The 20248-nt window shown below is 44.3% G+C and overlaps 1 protein-coding gene across 2 annotated transcripts; it reads left to right on the top strand.

Moving 5' to 3' along the window:
* The first annotated feature begins 34 nt into the window (after positions 1 to 34).
* Positions 35 to 18320, top strand: LOC124043966 (armadillo repeat-containing protein 8). 2 transcript variants are annotated; one of them, XM_046363159.1, is made up of 22 exons: positions 35 to 322; positions 2039 to 2115; positions 5052 to 5123; positions 5369 to 5511; positions 5681 to 5778; positions 5949 to 6041; positions 6138 to 6218; positions 6349 to 6424; positions 6646 to 6736; positions 6921 to 6981; positions 7129 to 7329; positions 7978 to 8073; positions 8171 to 8253; positions 8405 to 8486; positions 8609 to 8695; positions 13510 to 13602; positions 13885 to 14034; positions 14764 to 14859; positions 15109 to 15204; positions 15417 to 15489; positions 15760 to 15853; positions 15993 to 18320. In XM_046363159.1, exons 1-22 carry the CDS (start codon positions 278 to 280, stop codon positions 16024 to 16026), a joined length of 2022 nt encoding a protein of 673 aa, XP_046219115.1. In that variant the 5' UTR covers positions 35 to 277; the 3' UTR covers positions 16027 to 18320. The 2 variants fall into 2 exon arrangements, with proteins under 2 accessions (XP_046219115.1, XP_046219114.1); XM_046363158.1 differs by having other exon boundaries at positions 15417 to 15510.
* Positions 18321 to 20248: the final 1928 nt, after the last annotated feature.

The following is a 20248-nucleotide window of genomic DNA, read 5'->3' as shown; positions in this document are numbered from 1 at the left end:
AAATGTACCTAATTGATTTGATTCACAAATTGACATTCGAGCAATGTAGCCAGTGTGCAACTATAAACAATAGTTTCATTATCACAGGAAACGTTATCTGTGGCTTAAGCAGACTAAATACACCCGACTAACTCCACCTAACCCATGAAATACTAAGTGCTTCTAAAGTGTTGCGTGATTTAGCTATATTTACTTTTTTAATCTGAGCAGCTGGTCTGGAGGGCAGAGTGTTTGGAAAGTGCTGCTCGGATTGGGGTGCTCGACAGGGGGAAGAGAGATGGCGTGCTTGTTGGAGGCCCCTCTCCGCATCAGCGTGCTATCTGTGAGTCGTTCTTATACTATTTAATAAACACTTAATTTTTTGCTATGCACTGCATTGCATAGTGAAACGCAATTTACGTGTTGCATCAAATTATCAATGTGGGTTGAGGGCATGCACTGAATTTGCTAGCTAGCTACGCTAACTCAGGCTTTGCAACATTTAGCTAGCTAACGTTAGCTACTGTAGTTAGGGCGGTCTCCCGACGTTCACCCGGAATGACTTAGCTAGCTAACTAGTAACCGGTGACATTTACGTGAATCCAATTATAACGAAAACCCGCAACATTTAATAACTTTATTGCACAGTGACAGTGTAATTAAATAAGGTTATGCTAGCTGGAACCACCCGCTAATTAGCTACCTAGTTGGCTAGCTATCTATAACCGTACTTACTCTGTTAGTTAGGTAGCATGCTATACAGAACTAGCTAGTTGTCTGAGTCAGTTTTGGGTAAAAGGCTAGCTAACTATGTCAAGTGTCAACTGCTGTTAGTTTTGTGATCGAGAATCGAATTTCACGTTTTTCAGACTAACTTTATCATTTTTACTGATGTTTCAAAGTTAGCTATTAAGCTAACGTTAGCAAGATAGTTTAAAGTTATCATACTGGAAACGCCCCCATATGCTGTTGGTGGTGTCATTGACCAGATCACAGGGTTTTGGAGGAAATACATGAAGTTGCCATGAATACATGGCAAACTATACAGCTCTTCAACAAAATGTGTTCATTTGCCACCTGTTAGTCTATCAACAGATATGTTTTTCAGGACCTGTAAGGAAAGGTTTAGGAGAGCTAGGTTTAACAACGTTTACCAAATGTCATATTCAAATAAAATAAAATATTATTTGTCACATGCGCTGAATACAACAGGTGGAGGAGACCCTACAGTGAAATGCTTCCTTACAAGCCTTTAACCATCAATGCTTTAAGATGTTTTAAGAACAGATTAAGTAAGAAATGAAAAATAAAAGTATCAAATAATTTAAATATCAGCAGTAAAATAACAATAGCGAGGCTATATACAGGGGGTACTGGTACAGAGTCAATGTGCGGGGCACTGGTTAGTCGAGGTAGTTGAGGTAATATGTACATGTAGGTTGAGTTAAAGTGACAATGCATAGATAATTAACAGAGTAGCAGCAGCAGTGTAAAAGAGGGGTCTGGGTAGCCCTTTGATTAGCTGTTCAGGAGTCATCATATTGTCAGTTTTACATTTCACCCACCTGAAATGTGACGATGCACCCATAACTGCATCTGGACTTCTGTAATTGTAATGTACTTTAATTGTTAAAGAACTTTGTTTCAGATCCCTTACTGACTCATGACTGATATGGTATGATTCACAAGGAATACACACAAGTCATTGCAAATCCCTCTTTTTAAAGAGAGCTATAGTAGAGCAGTGCCTCTTTGCTCATCAGCAGCCTATTACATAGTGAGTCGTGGGGAAAGTTCTGGACGGTCCCTCAATGATAAACATAAACAAAGTTATCAAGTGACATATGACCATCTCGTGCACTGGATGAGTTTGCAGCTTGACGAGAGTAGCCTACTGCCTGTTGACCAGTCATATAGTTAGGAGGGGCTTTTCTGGGATGGAATATCTATCTTGCCCAGGCCGGTGTCTTTCTGCTGAGTGTGTGATTGGTGTCAGCAGTGGGATGATGAGGGAGGCCAGCGCTGACTCATTGTTGTTCTGTCTCTTGTCACCATGCAGGAGGTCACGGCCACCAGTCGCCATTATGTTGACAGGCTTTTTGACCCTGACCCGCAGAAAGTGCTGCAGGGAGTCATGTAAGTACATTAGTAGTAGCTATGTTTTTCTAGGAAAATAGATATTTGTCCTGTCTGTCCATCTTTGTTTCTGTCCCAAATGGCACCCTATCCTCTACTTGGTGCACTACGTTTGACCAGAGCCTTATGGGAAATAGGATGCCATTTGGGCCTCTGTCTGTCCTTGTGCGAGTCTGGTATCTGTATGCGGGTGGAGCAGGCAGCTCTTGGTGCTCTGGAGGGAGCTGCCTGTCAATGATTGATTTGTTTGAGGTGCGATGTGAGCATGCTCAGTGTGAGCTGCTTGGAACACTTTGTTTACATGTGGCTCAACAATCTGGCTGTCAGTGGTGTGTTTCTCTCCGATCAGTCAGTGTGATTCATGCTGTGTGGTATGCCAGGTCTCTGCTAGTGTGTGTGTGACTGAGAGAGTGTGTTTCACAGGGCAGTGTGAGTGAGAGCCTCAGCACAGCTTGGACTCGGACATCTTTTCATCTTTATTTTTAACTCTGAGACCCAGCTCTGGTTACGGTTTTGGATGGCTAGCCGAGTCGCTTCTTACCTGACTGGTGCAGCAGTACTTTTCCACTGGCCTCCATCTTCTCATGGCTATTTAATTCAATTTAGCTACTTGTAACTTTATGTCATATGCATTGCATTCTATAGGGTGTCAGCAGTTGGCAAACCAGAGTTAGAATTCTGCAAGTTTGGACACACTTATACTCATTCAAGGGTTTTTCTTTATTTGTACTATTTCCTACATTGTAGAATAATAGTGAAGACATCAAAACTATGAAATAACACATGGAATCATGTGTTAAACAAATCAAAATATATTTGAGATTCTTCAAAGTAGCCACCCTTTGCCTTGATGACAGCTTTGCACACTCTTGGCATTCTCTCAACCAGCTTAAACCGGGAATGCTTTTCCAACAGTCTTGAAGGAGTGCCCACATATGCTGAGCACTTGTTGGCTACTTTACCTTCACTCTGCGGTCCAACTGATCCCAAACCATCTCAATTGGGTTGAGGTCGGGTGATTGTGGAGGCCAGGTCATCTGATGCAGCACTCCACTCCTTGGTCAAATAGCCATTAAACAGTCTGGAGGTGTTTTGGGTCATTGTCCTGTTGAAAAACAAATGATAGTCCCACTAAGCTCAAACCAGATGGTATGGCATATTGCTGCAGAATGCTGTGGTAGCCATGCTGGTTAAGTGTGCCTTGGATCTAAATAAATCACAGATGGTGTCACCAGCAAAGCACCATCACACCACCACCTCATGCTTCACGGTGGGAACCATACACGTGGAGATCATCCATTCACCTACTCTGCTTCTCACAAAGACACAGCAGTCGGAACCAAAAATATCAAATTTGTGCTCATTAGACCAAAGGACAGATTTCCACCAGACTAATGTCCATTGCTTGTGTTTCTTGGCCCAAGCAAGTCTCTTCTTTATTATTGGTGTCCTTTAGTAGTGGTTTCAAATCAAATTGGTCACATACACATGGTTAGTGGGTGTAGCGAAATGCTTGTGCTTCCAGTTCTGACAGTGCAGTAATGTCTAACAAGTAATCTAACAATTTCCCAACTACCCAATACACACATCTAAAAGGGGTGAATGAGAATATGTAAATATGGATGAGTGATGGCCGAGCGGCATAGACAAGGTGCAATATATATTATGAAATACGGTATGTAGATGTATGAGTTATGTAAACATTAAAGTGGCATTGTTTTAAAGTGACTAGAAATCCATTTATTAAAGTGGCCAGTGTTTGGGTCTCGGTGTAGTAAGCAGCCTCTCTGAGTTGGTTAAAGCAATTCGACCATGATTCATGCAGTCTCCTCTTAACAGTTGATATGTCGTTACTTGAACTCGGTGAAGCATTTATTTGGGCTGCAATATGAGGTGCAGTTTACTCAAATGAACTTATCCTCCGCAGCAGAGGTAACTCTGAATCTTCCGTTCCTGTGGCGGTCCTCCTAAAAGCCATTTTTGAGAACTGCGGGAGACGTTCCTGATATTTGCCGTATTTTTATTACCTTTATTTAACTAGGCAAGTCAGTTAAGAACAAACTCTTATTTTCAATGACGGCCTAGGAACAGTGGGTTAACTGCCTGTTCAGGGGCAGAATGACAGATTTGTCCCTTGTCAGCTCGGGGATTTGAACTTGCAACCTTCCTGTTACTAGTCCAATGCTCTAACCACTAGGCTACCCTGCTGCCCTGTATTGACTGACCTTCGTGTCTTAAAGTAATGATGGACTGTCGTATCTCTTTGCATTTGAGCTGTTCTTGCCCTAATATGGACTTGGTCTTTTACCAAATAGTGCCCTCTTCTGTATACCACTCCTACCTTGTCACAATACAACTGATTTGCTCAAATGCATTAAGAAGGAAAGATATTCCACTATTGACTTTTATCAAGGCACACCTGTTAATTGAAATGTATTCCAGGTGACTACCTCATGAAGCTGGTTGAGAGAATGCCAAGAGTGTGCAAAGCTGTCATCAAGGCAAAGGGTGGCTACTTTGAAAAATCTCAAAATATATTTTGATTTGTTTAACCCTTTTTTGCTTAGTACATGATTCCATATGTGTTATTTCATAGTTTTGATGTCTTCACTATTATTCTACAATGTAGAAACTAGTAAAATTGAAGAAAAACCCTTGAATGCATAGGTTTGACTGGTACTGTATGTTATTGGCTTATATAAGTGGTGTGATGTTCAGAATTCTATCCTCAAAGCAACATGTTAACAAGCTTGAACAGCAATAATGTTTCTCAGTTGAACCTGTGGCTGTTAGCATTAGTGTTAGACTTGTGTGGTTTAGCGTAGGTGATATGATTGCTACTGTGGTTGAACTCTGTCAAGCGTTGTTATTGTGGCTGTTGGTAACATGCTGAGGAAGCTCCACACATCTGACTCTGACCATTTGTGTGTTCACAGTGACATGAAGAATGCTGTCATCGGAAACAACAAACAGAAAGCCAACCTGATTGTCCTGGGAGCTGTGCCCAGGTGTGTCTCTCTTCACCTGTTTTCCCATCTTCCTCTTTCTCCTTTCCCCACTTGCTCTCTTTCCCCTCCCCTCAACCCAATCTCCAAGCCCAATTGAATGGCAGCGTTGACTGCGTTTAACCTGCCCAGGGACTGCGGTTGAAAATTAGCCGGCTGGCTAAAACCGTCACTTTTACTGAAACGTTGATTAATGTGCACTGTCCCTGTCAAAATAAAATAAACTCAAACTGTGTGTCTCTCCCCAGGTTACTATATCTGCTACAGCAGGGCTCGTCCAGCTCAGAGCTGAGGGCAGAGTGTGCGGTGGTGCTGGGCAGTCTGGCAATGGGCACTGAGAACAACATCAAGTCCCTGGTGGACTGTCACATCATCCCTGCCCTACTGCAAGGTAGATGTATGCATAACACAGACAAATCGATACACACTCACACACAATCAGTCACACTTAGAGTGACGTGCTGACCTGTTAGTGTTTCAGTCATAACTCACTGACAGGACAGCACTCTGACTGAGGAAACACATACTCATTCTCTCATAGCAAGTGTGTCTCTCTGCAGGTCTCCTATGTCCAGACCTGATCTTCATCGAGGCTTGTCTACGCTGCCTCAGGACAGTCTTCATCAGTCCAGTCACCCCAGTGCAGCTGCTCTACACTGTAAGTCTCTCTCGCTCTTCTCTTTCTGTCTATCCCCCCCCCTCCCATTGGTATTGTGTAACTTGCCATCACTATTCTTAGTGATGTGTTGTCTAAATGGGGTGTATTTCTGTGAGGGTGCACAGTAACACTGGGTGTGCGCAGTAACTGTGTGTGTTACACCTTGTCAGGACCCCACTGTGATCCCCCACCTCATGTCCCTGCTGAGTCGGTCACAGCGGACGCAGGAGTACATCACCCAGATCTTCTCCCACTGCTGCAAGGTCAGTACAGCAGCTCACATTTAAAACACTTCACATTCGAGAAAGATTTACAGTATTGTAATAGAACACCGAAGACACTCTGTGTGTGTTTTGTAGACTCCAGAGCACCAGACGGTTCTGTTTAACCACGGGGCTATCCAGAACATTGCTCCTCTTCTCATCTCTCCCTCCTATAAGGTAGCCTTTGAAATGACTCCTCACCCAGATCTCAGTACTACCATCTCTGACCTTTTTATATTACCATGTCTCTCTCACTCTCTTCCCCCCTCTTCTCTCATTCTTTTCTTTCTGCTCTCATCCTATACAGGTACGGATGCAAGCATTAAAATGCTTCTCGGTCCTGGCCTATGAGAACACTCAGGTCTCCATGACACTGGTGAATGGTGAGGGGCTTTATTTCCCCTATTTATGTCTGTCTGTCTCTCGCTGCTGCTGCTTTGGGACCTGACTGGGACAGCTTCCAGCTAGATTCTTCACTCTGTGTCAGGAGTTCTATTCTTGGCATTATATTGGTATTGTCATGGTAGCAAAAATTTTGTCAGATGGTGACAATATTGTATAATGAAGTTACTATGAAAATCAATGTTCTCCTCTCTGTTCTCAGTGCTGGTGGATGAGGAGCTGCTCTCTCAGGTATTTGTCAGAATGATGCAAAGGGATCAGCCCATTGACATGCAGCTCACAGCAGCCAAGTGGTGAGTGAGTGTTTCCTTCACTTGACTATTAAAAGAAGTATGCTTCCATTGACAGTGTTGAAGTAACTGTAAAGTATATGTTTTTCCGTGGACTATTAAAGTAAGAATCTCAAGTGTTTTAGTTTCAGGAAGATAATCTATTTTCACACTCTCGCTCACCGTTTGCTTTCCTCCCCTCCCCCAGTCTAACATACATGTGTCGAGCAGGAGCCATTATGACAGATGACAGCTGCATCGTGTTAAAGGTGATTATACCATTTTGCGTGTCTTGTGCAATCATATGACTTGCCTGGTACTGGTATGTGTGTGTGATGTATGTTGAGTCTAGCCTGCCTGTTGTGTGTAGTGTCTTCCCTGCCTGTGTGTATAATCCTTGTTCCATCCCCGTGTAGACCCTGCCGTGCCTGGTGAGGATGTGCAGTAAGGAGAGGTTGTTGGAGGAGCGTGTGGAGGGGGCAGAGACCCTGGCCTACCTGATGGAGCCTGATGTGGAGCTGCAGAGGATCGCCAGTGTAACCGACCATCTAGTGGCCATGCTGGCTGACTACTTCAAGTACCCCAGCTCTGTCAGCGCCATCACTGACATCAAGAGGGTGAGACACTGGACTTTACTCATTGAACCTAGCCAGGCAATCTTACAAGGCAGAGAGAACTAATACTTTCAGGAAAACCCTGACACTGTTGGGAGAAAAGAACACCACATTCCTTACTTTGGACAAAAACCTTTAACTCTCTTATCTCTCACCAAATAGCCAGTAGCATACTACCCTGCATACCACTGCTGGCTTGCTTCTGAAGCTAAGCAGGGTTGGTCCTGGATGGGAGACCAGATGCTGCTGGAAGTGGTGTTGGAGTGCCAGTAGGAGGAACTCGTTCCTCTGGTCTAAAAAAATATCCCAATGCCCCAGGGCAGTGATTGTATGACACTGCCCTGTGTAGGGTGCCGTCTTTCGGATGGGACGATAAATGGTTGTCCTGACTCTCTGCGGTCATTAAAGATCCCATGGCACTCATCGTAGGGGTGTTAACCCCGGTGTCCTGGCTAAATTCCCAACCTGGCTATCAAACCATCACGGTCACCTAATAATCCCCAGTTTACAGTTGGCTCATTCATCCCCCTCCTCTCCCTTGTATCTATTCCCCAGGTCGTTGCTGCAAATGAGAATGTGTTCTCAGTCAACTTACCTGGTAAAATAACGGATAAATAAAATATATAAATATTGAATTGTCTTTATCTGCAGTTGGATCACGACCTGAAGCATGCTCACGAGCTGAGACAAGCTGCCTTTAAACTGTACGCCTCACTGGGCTCCAACGACGAAGATATCCGCAAGAAGGTGGCTTTCACTCAACAGTACACGCACACCCCTACCTAGCCGCCTTTAGAAATGTGTCCGTGTCCTCTTCCTGACACCCCGTCTCTCTCCTCCTCAGATCACAGAGACAGAGAACATGATGGACAGGATAGTGAGTGGCCTGTCAGAATCCAGCGTCAAGGTGCGGCTAGCGGCCGTCAGGTACTGATAACATCCCTACCTCTCCACTGAGGGTGCTGTGACCTTCTGTTCCCTTCTTAGCCTAACAAGATCTCCTTGCATCCGAGACATCTGACTCTCGACTAGTTGCCGTGTGTGCCTGTTGTGATATTGACTCTTCCTCTGTGTCCAGGTGTCTTCACAGTCTGTCCCGGTCAGTCCAGCAGTTGAGGACTAGTTTTCATGACCACGCCGTATGGAAGCCCCTTATGAAGGTCTGTACCAAGGGGTCTTTTTTTCACCATACAAGATTACTTACTATACAAATGATCTATGTATGCTGCAAAGTACATGGCCTTCGTAGTGAGACTGTACGTCTTTTCTCTTCTGTGTGTAGTTGTTACAGAACGCTCCAGACGAGGTGTTGGTCATGGCCTCTTCTACACTATGCAACCTGCTACTGGAGTTTTCACCCAGCAAAGAGGTTAGACCGCCAGACAGCAATACAACACTACTACTGCTACCTAGCTAGCAATACAACACCACTACTGTTACGTAGCTAACAATACAACACTACCACTGCCACCAAGCTAGCAATACAACACCACTACTGCTACCTAGCTAGCGATACAACACTACTACCACTGCCACCTAGCTAGCGATACAACACTACTACCACTGCCACCTAGCTAGCAATACAACACTACCACTGCCACCTAGCTAGCGATACAACACTACTACTGTTACGTAGCTAACAATACAACACTACTACTGCTACCTAGCTAGCGATACAACACCACTACTGCTACCTAGCTAGCAATACAACACTACTACCACTGCTACCTAGCTAGCGATACAACACTACTACCACTGCCACCTAGCTAGCAATACAACACTACTACCACTGCCACCTAGCTAGCAATACAACACTACTACCACTGCCACCTAGCTAACAATACAACACTACCACTGCCACCTAGCTAGCGATACAACACTACTACTGTTACGTAGCTAACAATACAACACTACTACTGCTACCTAGCTAGCGATACAACACCACTACTGCTACCTAGCTAGCGATACAACACTACTACCACTGCTACCTAGCTAGCGATACAACACTACTACCACTGCTACCTAGCTAGCGATACAACACTACTACCACTGCCACCTAGCTAGCAATACAACACTACTACCACTGCCACCTAGCTAGCAATACAACACTACTACCACTGCCACCTAGCTAACAATACAACACTACCACTGCCACCTAGCTAGCGATACAACACTACTATTGTTACGTAGCTAACAATACAACACTACTACTGCTACCTAGCTAGCGATACAACACCACTACTGCTACCTAGCTAGCAATACAACACCACTACTGCTACCTAGCTAGCAATACAACACTACTACTGCTACCTAGCTAGCGATACAACACCACTACTGTTACGTAGCTAGCAATACAACACTACTACTGCTACCTAGCTAGCGATACAACACTACTACCATTGCCACCTAGCTAGCAATACAACACTACCACTGCCACCTAGCTAGCGATACAACACCACTACTGCTACCTAGCTAACAATACAACACCACTACTGCTACCTAGCTAACAATACAACACCACTACTGCTACCTAGCTAACAATACAACACCACTACTGCTACCTAGCTAACAATACAACACCACTACTGCTACCTAGCTAACAATACAACACTACTACCATTGCCACCTAGCTAGCAATACAACACTACTACCATTGCCACCTAGCTAGCGATACAACACTACCACTGCCACCTAGCTAGCGATACAACACCACTACTGCTACCTAGCTAACAATACAACACCACTACTGCTACCTAGCTAACAATACAACACCACTACTGCTACCTAGCTAACAATACAACACCACTACTGCTACCTAGCTAACAATACAACACCACTACTGCTACCTAGCTAACAATACAACACCACTACTGCTACCTAGCTAACAATACAACACCACTACTGCTACCTAGCTAACAATACAACACCACTACTGCCACCAAGCTAGCAATACAACACCACTACTGCCACCTAGCTAACAATACAACACTACCACTGCCACCTAGCTAGCAATACAACACTACCACTGCCACCTAGCTAGCAATACAACACTACTACCACTGCCACCTAGCTAGCAATACAACACTACTACCACTGCCACCTAGCTAGCGATACAACACTACTACCACTGCCACCTAGCTAGCGATACAACACTACTACCACTGCCACCTAGCTAGCGATACAACACTACTACCACTGCCACCTAGCTAGCGATACAACACTACTACCACTGCCACCTAGCTAGCGATACAACACACTACCACTGCCACCACTACAACACTACTACCACTGCCACCTAGCTAGCGATACAACACTACTACCACTGCCACCTAGCTAGCGATACAACACTACTACCACTGCCAAGCTAGCGATACAACACTACTACCACTGCCACCTAGCTAGCGATACAACACTACTACCACTGCCACCTAGCTAGCGATACAACACTACTACCACTGCCACCTAGCTAGCGATACAACACTACTACCACTGCCACCTAGCTAGCGATACAACACTACTACCACTGCCACCTAGCTAGCGATACAACACTACTACCACTGCCACCTAGCTAGCGATACAACACTACTACCACTGCCACCTAGCTAGCGATACAACACTACTACCACTGCCACCTAGCTAGCGATACAACACTACTACCACTGCCACCTAGCTAGCGATACAACACTACTACCACTGCCACCTAGCTAGCGATACAACACTACTACCACTGCCACCTAGCTAGCGATACAACACTACTACCACTGCCACCTAGCTAGCGATACAACACTACTACCACTGCCACCTAGCTAGCGATACAACACTACTACCACTGCCACCTAGCGCTATGACGAACCTGCATGAGGACCGCCACAGGAAATGAAGACTCGGAGTTACCTCTGCTGCAGAGTATAAGTTCATTAAGAGTTAACTGCACCTCGAATTGCAGCCCAAATAAATGCTTCTGTTCAGAGGAGACTGTGTGAATCAGGCCTTCAGGGTTGAATTGCTGCAAAGAAACCACTGCTAAATGACACCAATAAGAAGAGACTTGCTTGAGCCATGAAACACGTGCAATGATACATGTGGAAGTCTGTCCTTTAGTCTGATGAGCCCAAATGTGCAATTTTGGTTCCAACTGCCGTGTTTTGTGAGACACAGAGTAGGTGTACGGATGATCTCCGCATGTGTGGTACACACCATGAAGCATGGAGGTGGTGTTGTGGGGGTGCTTTGCTGATGACACTGTCAGTGATTTTATTTAGAATTCAAGGCACACTTGACCAGCATGGATACCACAGCATTCTGCAGCTTTTCGCCATCCCATCTGGTTTGGGCTTAGTGGGACTATCGTTTGTTTTTCAACAGGACAATGACCCAACACACTTCTAGGCTGTGTAAGGGATATTTTACCAAGAAGAAGAGTGATGGAGTGCTGCATCAGATGACCTGGCGTCCACAATCAGCCAACCTCAACCCAATTTAGATGGTTTGTGGTGAGTTTGACTGCAGAGTGAATGAAAAGCAGCCTGTGCTCAGCATATGTGGGAACTCCTTCAAGATTCTTTGGTAAAGCATTCCAGGTGAAGCTGGTTGAGAGAATGCCAAGAGTGTGCAAAGCTGTCATCAAGGCAAAGGTTGGCTGTTTTGAAGAATCTCAAATATAAAATATATTTTGATGTTTCTTTATCTATATCAATGATGTTGCTCTTGCTGCGGGCGATTCCCTGATCCACCTCTACGCAGACGACACCATTCTATATACTTTCGGCCCATCAATGGACACTGTGCTATCTAACCTCCAAACGAGCTTCAATGCCATACAACACTCCTTCCGTGGCTTCCAACTGCTCTTAAACGCTAGTAAAACCAAATGCATGCTTTTCAACCGATCGCTGCCTGCACCCGCATGCCCGACTAGCATCACCACACTGGATGGTTCCGACCTTGAATATGTGGACACCTATAAGTACCTAGGTGTCTGGCTGGACTACAAACTCTCCTTCCAGACCCATATCAAACATCTCCAATCGAAAATCAAATCAAGAGTCTGCTTTCTATTCCGCAACAAAGCCTCCTTCACTCACGCTGCCAAGCTTACCCGAGTAAAACTGACTATCCTACCGATCCTCGACTTTGGCGATGTCATCTACAAAATTGCTTCCAACACTCTACTCAGCAAATTGGATGCAGTTTATCACAGTGCCATCCGTTTTGTCACTAAAGCACCTTATACTACCCACCACTGCGACTTGTATGCTCTAGTCGGCTGGCCCTCGCTACATATTCGTCGCCAGACCCACTGGCTCCAGGTCATCTACAAGGCCATGCTAGGTAAAGCTCCGCCTTATCTCAGTTCACTGGTGACGATGGCAACACCCATCCGTAGCACGCGCTCCAGCAGGTGTATCTCACTGATCATCCCTAAAGCCAACACCTCATTCGGCCGCCTTTCGTTCCAGTACTCTGCTGCCTGTGACTGGAACGAACTGCAAAAATCGCTGAAGCTGGAGACTTTTATCTCCCTCACCAACTTCAAACATCAGCTATCTGAGCAGCTAACCGATCGCTGCAGCTGTACATAATCTATTGGTAAATAGCCCACCCATTTTCACCTACCTACCTCATCCCCACAGTTTTTTTTTATTTACTTTTCTGCTCTTTTGCACACCAATATCTCTACCTGTACATGATAATCTGGTCATTTATCACTCCAGTGTTAATCTGCAATACTGTCATTATTCGCCTACCTCCTCATGCCTTTTGCACACATTCTATATAGACTCCCCTTTTTTTTCCTACTGTGTTATTGACTTGTTAATTGTTTACTCCATGTGTAACTCTGTTGTCTGTTCACACTGCTATGCTTTATCTTGGCCAGGTCGCAGTTGCGACTAGCCTACCTGGTTAAATAAAGGTGAAATAAAAAATAAAAAAAATTGTTCACTACATGATGCCATATGTGTTATTTCATAGTTTTGATGTCTTCACTATTATTCTACAATGTAGAAAATATTAAAAATCAAGAAAAAAAACTTGAATGAGTAGGTGTCCAAACTTTTGACTGGTTGTGTGTTAATATTTTTGTCTTGATGTTTTAGGACAAAATATTAGCTGTCAGGTTGTGAACCTGCAATTTAGCATGACCAGTGGGAGTAAGTGAGTATGTTTTGTGTATTTCTGCAGCCCATCTTGGAGTCAGGGGTGATAGAGTTACTATGCAGTCTGACCCAGAGTGATAGTCCAGCCCTGAGAGTCAATGGCATCTGGGCTCTAATGGTGAGTCACCGCTTTACTGCCTTGCTCTGCTCTCACCGCTTTACTGCCTTGCTCTGCTCTCACCGCTTTACTGCCTTGCTCTGCTCTCACCACTTTACTGCCTTGCTCTGCTCTCACCGCTGTACTGCCTTGCTCCATTGATTCTCAGTCAGTAGAGCATAAGCAGTGAAGCAACCCTTCACCTGAGAATCTTCCAACTGGAACTTTGGTAAAGTTTCTGTATCTGTGCAACCCTACTTTAGAAGGTGTGTGTCTAACCTACACCATCATGGTTGTGTGTAGAACATGGCGTTCCAGGCGGACCAGAAGGTGAAGGGGGAGATTGTGAGAGCGTTGGGAACAGAGCAGCTCTTCCGTCTGCTTTCTGACCCTGACTCTAACGTCCTGATGAAGACCCTGGGCCTGCTACGGAACCTGCTCTCCACACGACCCGTAAGACTGGCACACACACACACACACACACTTAGTCTTTGTGTGACTTAAGTCCAATCATTGACCCACATCGTATGTTGCAGACAGGGCATATAGAGTCTGATTGGGGGGGATGTAGGTACATTCCTGGCTTCATGTCTCTTGAGGCGCTTTCTTCTCCGTAGCCCGTTCCTGTCCTTCTCAAGCTTCTGCACTCCTTGCTGGTAGAGCTGACACCAGATGGAGCGTTCAGTGGCAGTGCCCTCCAGCTGGGTAGGGTTAAGCCTGCACTTTTCCGTTGTGGTCTACAGTTGATCTTTGTAGTGCTTCCCCTGACCCTCTGCAGAGCTGGCTGTACAGGGCTCCCGGTCACGCAAGGTTATCCACAGGGTGCACTAGAGGCACCTGATGTGAAAGGCCTCCAGCATCCTGATGTTGCTAGTGTAGATGGTCCATGTCTCGCAGCTGTAGAGGAGAGTTGTCATGACCACTGCCTGGTAAACAGATATTTTTGTGTGAAGGTTGAGGCCTTTTGTTCTGGAAGACCATTCTCCTGAGCCTACCAAAGGAAGCTGAGGCTTGTTTGGTCAGGTTTTGTATTTCTCTTTCGGTACTGCAGTCGTCAGAGAGACAGACACTCACACTCTGCTTTTCATCATCTCAAGTCTCTCACACATTGTCTCGCCTTTTCATACTCTATCCCGCATGATCAGTCTCTTTCTCTAACCTCCTCTCCCTTCTGTCTCCCAGCACATAGACCAGGTCATGAGTTCTCATGGGAAGCAGATCATGCAGGCAGTCACTCTAATCCTCGAGGGAGAACACAGCATCGAGGTCAAGGAACAGGTATGACCCCCTCCTCCCCCCTTCGGCTTACTATACCATGAACCCTTTGATGTACGGTTGCAATATTTCATTCACATAATCCCAAATTCCCAGGCTTTCCAGTTGGATTATTCCCTCCTTGCTTATTTCCTAATTCCAGGAGTGCTCCAAATTCTAGAAAACTTGTGAATTTCTGAGAACTTAGCAGTTCTGCAACCCTACTTTTGTCTTGAGAAGCACTTTAGGACAGAGCTGCTGTCTGTGTTTCAGACACTCTGTATCCTAGCCAACATTGCCGACGGCAACACAGCCAAGGAACTCATCATGACCAATGACGACATCCTCCAGAAAATCAAATATTACATGGTAGAGTCTCTTCCCTCCATTAGCCACTGTAGCTATACTTAATTCTCGACTACTGATCAGGCTTAGAGGTTCACTGAGCTCTGTCAACCTTCATATTTGCCTGTATCCATGTGTGATCATTTTATTTAGAACGAGTTTGACCGTCTCACTTTGGATCTATTGTTGCCATATCTTAAGCAAGTACTGCCATTTTCTCTGTGATGTCGTCTCAGGCTCACTCTAATGTGAAGCTCCAGCTGGCGGCCACCTTCTGTATCTCCAACCTGATCTGGAACGAGGAGGACGGTGAGGCCAACGCCATGACAGGTTGTCACAAGCTGGGGGGGACTGCGGGGGAGCGTGGAAACACAGATGTTCAAAGTGTTTGTGTTAGCTAGGGCTAGTGGTAGTTTCATGGATGTAGTGGTATAAAGTGAGTCAAATTCTGCAATGTTATGCATTACGGCAACGTAACGCATTTATGCTCCACTACATCAATGGTTTTCATCTGTGTTTTGAGTAAACTCTGACATCCTCCTCTCTAACATTCCTATGTCGGTGTCTCTCTCTGTTCAGGTTCCCAGGAGCGTCAGGACAAGCTGAGGGAGTTGGGCTTTGTAGACATCCTGCACAAACTCACCCAGGCCTCAGACCCCAACCTGTGTGACAGGTCTGACACAGCCACACACACTTCTGATCTCTCTCCTTGCTTTCCTACAGTTTCTCTCTTCTATTGACAGACAGACGCGCACAAACACATGCACGCTCATTGTGTTGTAGCATACTGACTCTCTCTCGCTCTCTTTCAGGGCGAAGACGGCAATGCAGCAGTATCTGGCGTGACCCTATGAGAGCAGTGTCCGATGTCGTTGCCCCTAACAACACAACTAACAATCCAATGGCCTGCCAGGAGGAGACCTGCCTGCCTGCTGGCATTGTTTTGTTTTCTTCTCCTTCAGTTTAATCTTAGTTTTGTTGCACAAAGACACCTTTGAGCTGCAGCAACGGATGCCCCCCTTCCACCCCAAACCTGACCCCCATCCCACCCGGTGACGAGGTTGGCGGGGGAACTGGGAAACACCTTCTGTATAGCAACGGTTACTGGAGGGGGGGGGTCATTCAAAGGTTTTTGCCTTTTTATTTTTTTATGCAAAGATGGATGTGAATGAAGAAGGGTTAGTAGAGTGCAGTACAGTAGCCAGCCAGTGCAGCACATCGCCACCATGTGGCCAGGAGGCTTTGGTGCTATTGGACTCCTAATGAGGAGACTGAACATAAAGATGTCTCAGAGAGTGGGACGGAGAGCTGGACTAAAGGCTCTGACGAAGAGGGCAGGATTGTGGGAGCATCGCTTCCTCCTGGTTTTATTTAGCTAATTAATGATTCATTATTATTATTATTATTATTATTAGAGGGGCTTTATGTCACGAGATAGGTTGCGTTTGGAAAAAGACTGCTCAATTTGTACTTTTTTGTGTTTTCTTTTTTTGTGGATACATACCTCGTAAATATATATAAACATAAATATATTTTTTAGATTATAATTTCCCCCCGCTGTTTGTTTTTCTCTGTGTCTGATCCCGGGTTCCTTGTACAGTAGGGTGTGAACAGAATATCAATGGGAGGATGATGTGGTCAATAGATCAAAGTTAGAAGGTTGACTGGAAATATGGGCTGCTTTCACAGACCCAGGTTTAGTCCTGGACTAAAAAGCACTTTCAATGGAGAATCTCCATTGAGCATAATTTTTAAATCTCGTACTAGATTTAGGGCTCTATTCAATCTGTGTTGTGGAAGTTCAGTGTTATAGCGTGATTGAAATTTCAAGGCAATGTTCCCACGTTAGTGGTAAACGCTGCATATGCCGGTTCAACCGGAATGTACCTTTACATTTCGATCGGGGAATTTGTAACGATTCAGCGATACAGATTTAATTGGGCCCTTAATCTGTATCTGGTAAACCGGCCCATAGTGTCACTATGTATGACCCTGACTCTCTAGTCTTACCTTTCGGGAGGCACAAAGATGGATCCACGAAATAGGATAAAATGCTAAATGTCCTTCACCTGTAGCCATTTGGTTCCTCCCAGAATCTTCTAGATCTTTCCTCTCCCTGACATTTCCATTCTTACAGAAGCTCTGACAGAATGAATGCTACCATTTGAAATATATGCAGACCTGAAAGATGGACTTGGTCATTGAGTACTGTCTTTTTGTCCATGGGGCACCGGGTGGAGGGAAGTGGAGAACTCTTGTCAATGTGAGGCATGTGATCAGGTGAATGAAACAAGTCACAAGTGTAACATATCTGAATACATGCATCAATTAAAGCTCCACTGGTTATAAGATGGTTGTGCCACGTTTAAAATGACTTAGGAAGTGATCCCACTGGCGCTGGACATCACAACATCCCTGACAATGATTCGGATCCAAAGCATCACAGAAGCCTGGATCTTATAAAACAACACTTTGTTTTATTCTTGTATAATGTATTTCTGGTAAAGTTGGTGACATTTAATAATAAAATACATCTGAAGCCTCCCAAAGCCTCGGAAAGCACAGTAAGCCTACCTTCCTCTCCCTTAGTTCTGAAGCAGGCACATTCCTCATGCAGATAGCTGTGACATGCATTTAACCCCCCCCCCCCCCAACCCCTCTCGTTGGGCCCCCCATCCTCCCACTACTCTCACACCTCCATGCAGCCGCATCCAAGTCCTCACCTTGTTACAGAGAATAGAGACCAGCATCTGAATCTGTCTATATTACGCATAGTGCACCACCTCCAAACAACTCTGGTACACATTCCAAGTACACAGCGCATCAGACGATGCTAGTAAAATTAGGCCTCTGACCAATTTAGCAGTATCTGAGCATTGTAGGATAAGTCTGTGTTATCCAGAGGTTGACAATTGTTCATGGGTTGCAGATGATGCTGGGGACATGGCAATAGTGTGTGTTGGTGCATGTGGGCTTTCATATGAAGCTGTTGAAGTGGAGATGTCTGGTTGAACAACTAGTGATGGATGGAAAAGGGCCAGAACACGCCTCTGCATTTTCAACAAGATATTGCCAGAATATATAATTTACTAACACAAATACATAACTTACTTTTCAAAATAAAAGTGCAGTGTTCATAATTGAATAGTCAATGGTTTATAAATCACAGCATTCCCATCTGTGAATGATATGTGAAAGAATGGCTATGTGCTGTATATGTGTACGACTAGCAGTGTGTGTTTGAAGAAGGCACGAATGGCTGGATGGCTAAAAATTGGTTTGATGTGGGAACTCTTCACTGTACAATCTGTCTGTCTGCTTCTTATTCCCCTCATCCCCCACTGTGCATAGCCTCCAAAACCTAAACCTAGACTGTCTTTGGCAGGCTGGTGCCGCCCTTAGATCTCCCTCTTAAAGGGTAATTCTGCCACTTTTCAACCTCATTCATCATCTCAGCACCAAACCAACCACTGGGCAAAAACTGGTTGTTTAAAAATCTATTTGATGATGTTGATTCAATGTGGAAAACTGTTTGGGTTTACAAAAAGTTATCAACGTAAGGGAACCTTTTTTAAATTAGATTTTTTTACCTGATATCTCAACCAAATGTAAATAAAACGATTTTTTAAAATGATGTCTGTGCCCAGTGGGAAGTGTCTACATACACTACTATTCTAAAGTTTGGGGTCACTTAGAAAGTTCCTTGTTTTTGAAAGAAAAGCACATTTTTTAGTCCATTAAAATAACATCAAATTGATCAGAAATACAGTGTAGACATTGTTAATGTTGTAAATTACTATTGTAGCTGGAAATGGCTATAATTTAAACCATCACCCCTGTGTTCCAATGGCACGTTGTGTTGGCTAATCCAAGTATATCATTTTAAAAGGCTTATTGATCACTAAAAAAAACTTTTGCAATTATGTTAGCACAGCTGAAAACTTGTTCTGATTAAAGAAGCAATTAAACTGGCCTTCTTTAGGCTAGTTGAGTATCTGGAGCATCAGCATTTCTGGGTTCGATTACAGGCTCAAAATGGCTAGAGTTGCAAAGAATAAGCCACATCTCAGACCGGCCAATAGAAATAAAAGATTAAGATGGGCAAAAGAACACAGACACTGGACAGAGGAACTCTGCCTAGAAGGCCAGCATCCCGGAGTCACCTCATCACTGTTGACATTGAGACTGTTTTTTTTGCGGGCACTATTTAATGAAGCTGCCAGTTGAGGACTTGTGAGGCGTCTGTTTCTCAAACTAGACACTCTAATGTACTTGTCCTCTTGCTCAGGTGTGCACCGGGGCCTCCCACTCCCTTTTCTATTTTGGTTAGAGTCATTTTGCACTGTTCTGTGAAGGGAGTAGTGTACGTGATCTTCAGTTTCGTGGCAATTTCTCGCATGGAATAGCTTTAATTTTTCAGAACAAGAATAGACTGACAAGTTTCAGAAGAAAATACTTTGTTTCTGGTCATTTTGAGCCTGTAATCAAACCCAGAAATTCTGATGCTCCAGATACTCAACTAGTCTAAAGAAGGCCAGTTGAATTGCTTCTTTAATCAAAACAAGAGTTTTCAGCTGTGCTAACAAAATGTTTTCTAATGATAAATTGGCCTTTTAAAATGATAAACATGGATTAGCTAATACAACGTGCCATTGGAACACAGGAGTGATGGTTGCTGATAATGGGCCTCTGTACACCTATGTAGATATTCCATAAAAAATCTGTCATTTACAGCTACAATAGTAATTTACAACATTAACATTGTCTACACTGTATTTCTGATCAATTTGATGTTATTTCAATGGACAAGGACATTTCTAAGTGACCCCAAACTTTTGAATGGTAGTGTATGTGAAAACAGCACATTTCTGTGGTTAAAAAGATGCTTCTCTGTGACATCACAGGGTAGGATTAAAAGTAAAAAACTGATTTTCAAAACCTGCAATGAATTTTTAGCCCAAGGGAGGGTATTTTCTTGCTCCCCATATCACCGCAAATTTCATAGTGTTTGAAAATGAAAGTTTTTGAAATGTTTTAACTTTTGACGATGTCATCGGGTTGGCTCCCC

The sequence above is a fragment of the Oncorhynchus gorbuscha genome, linkage group LG09, assembly GCF_021184085.1.
Source record: "Oncorhynchus gorbuscha isolate QuinsamMale2020 ecotype Even-year linkage group LG09, OgorEven_v1.0, whole genome shotgun sequence".
NCBI classification, from domain to species: domain Eukaryota; kingdom Metazoa; phylum Chordata; class Actinopteri; order Salmoniformes; family Salmonidae; genus Oncorhynchus; species Oncorhynchus gorbuscha.
The sequence above is the reverse complement of the archived record's forward strand: the minus strand, read 5'-3'. Positions and strand labels throughout refer to the sequence as shown.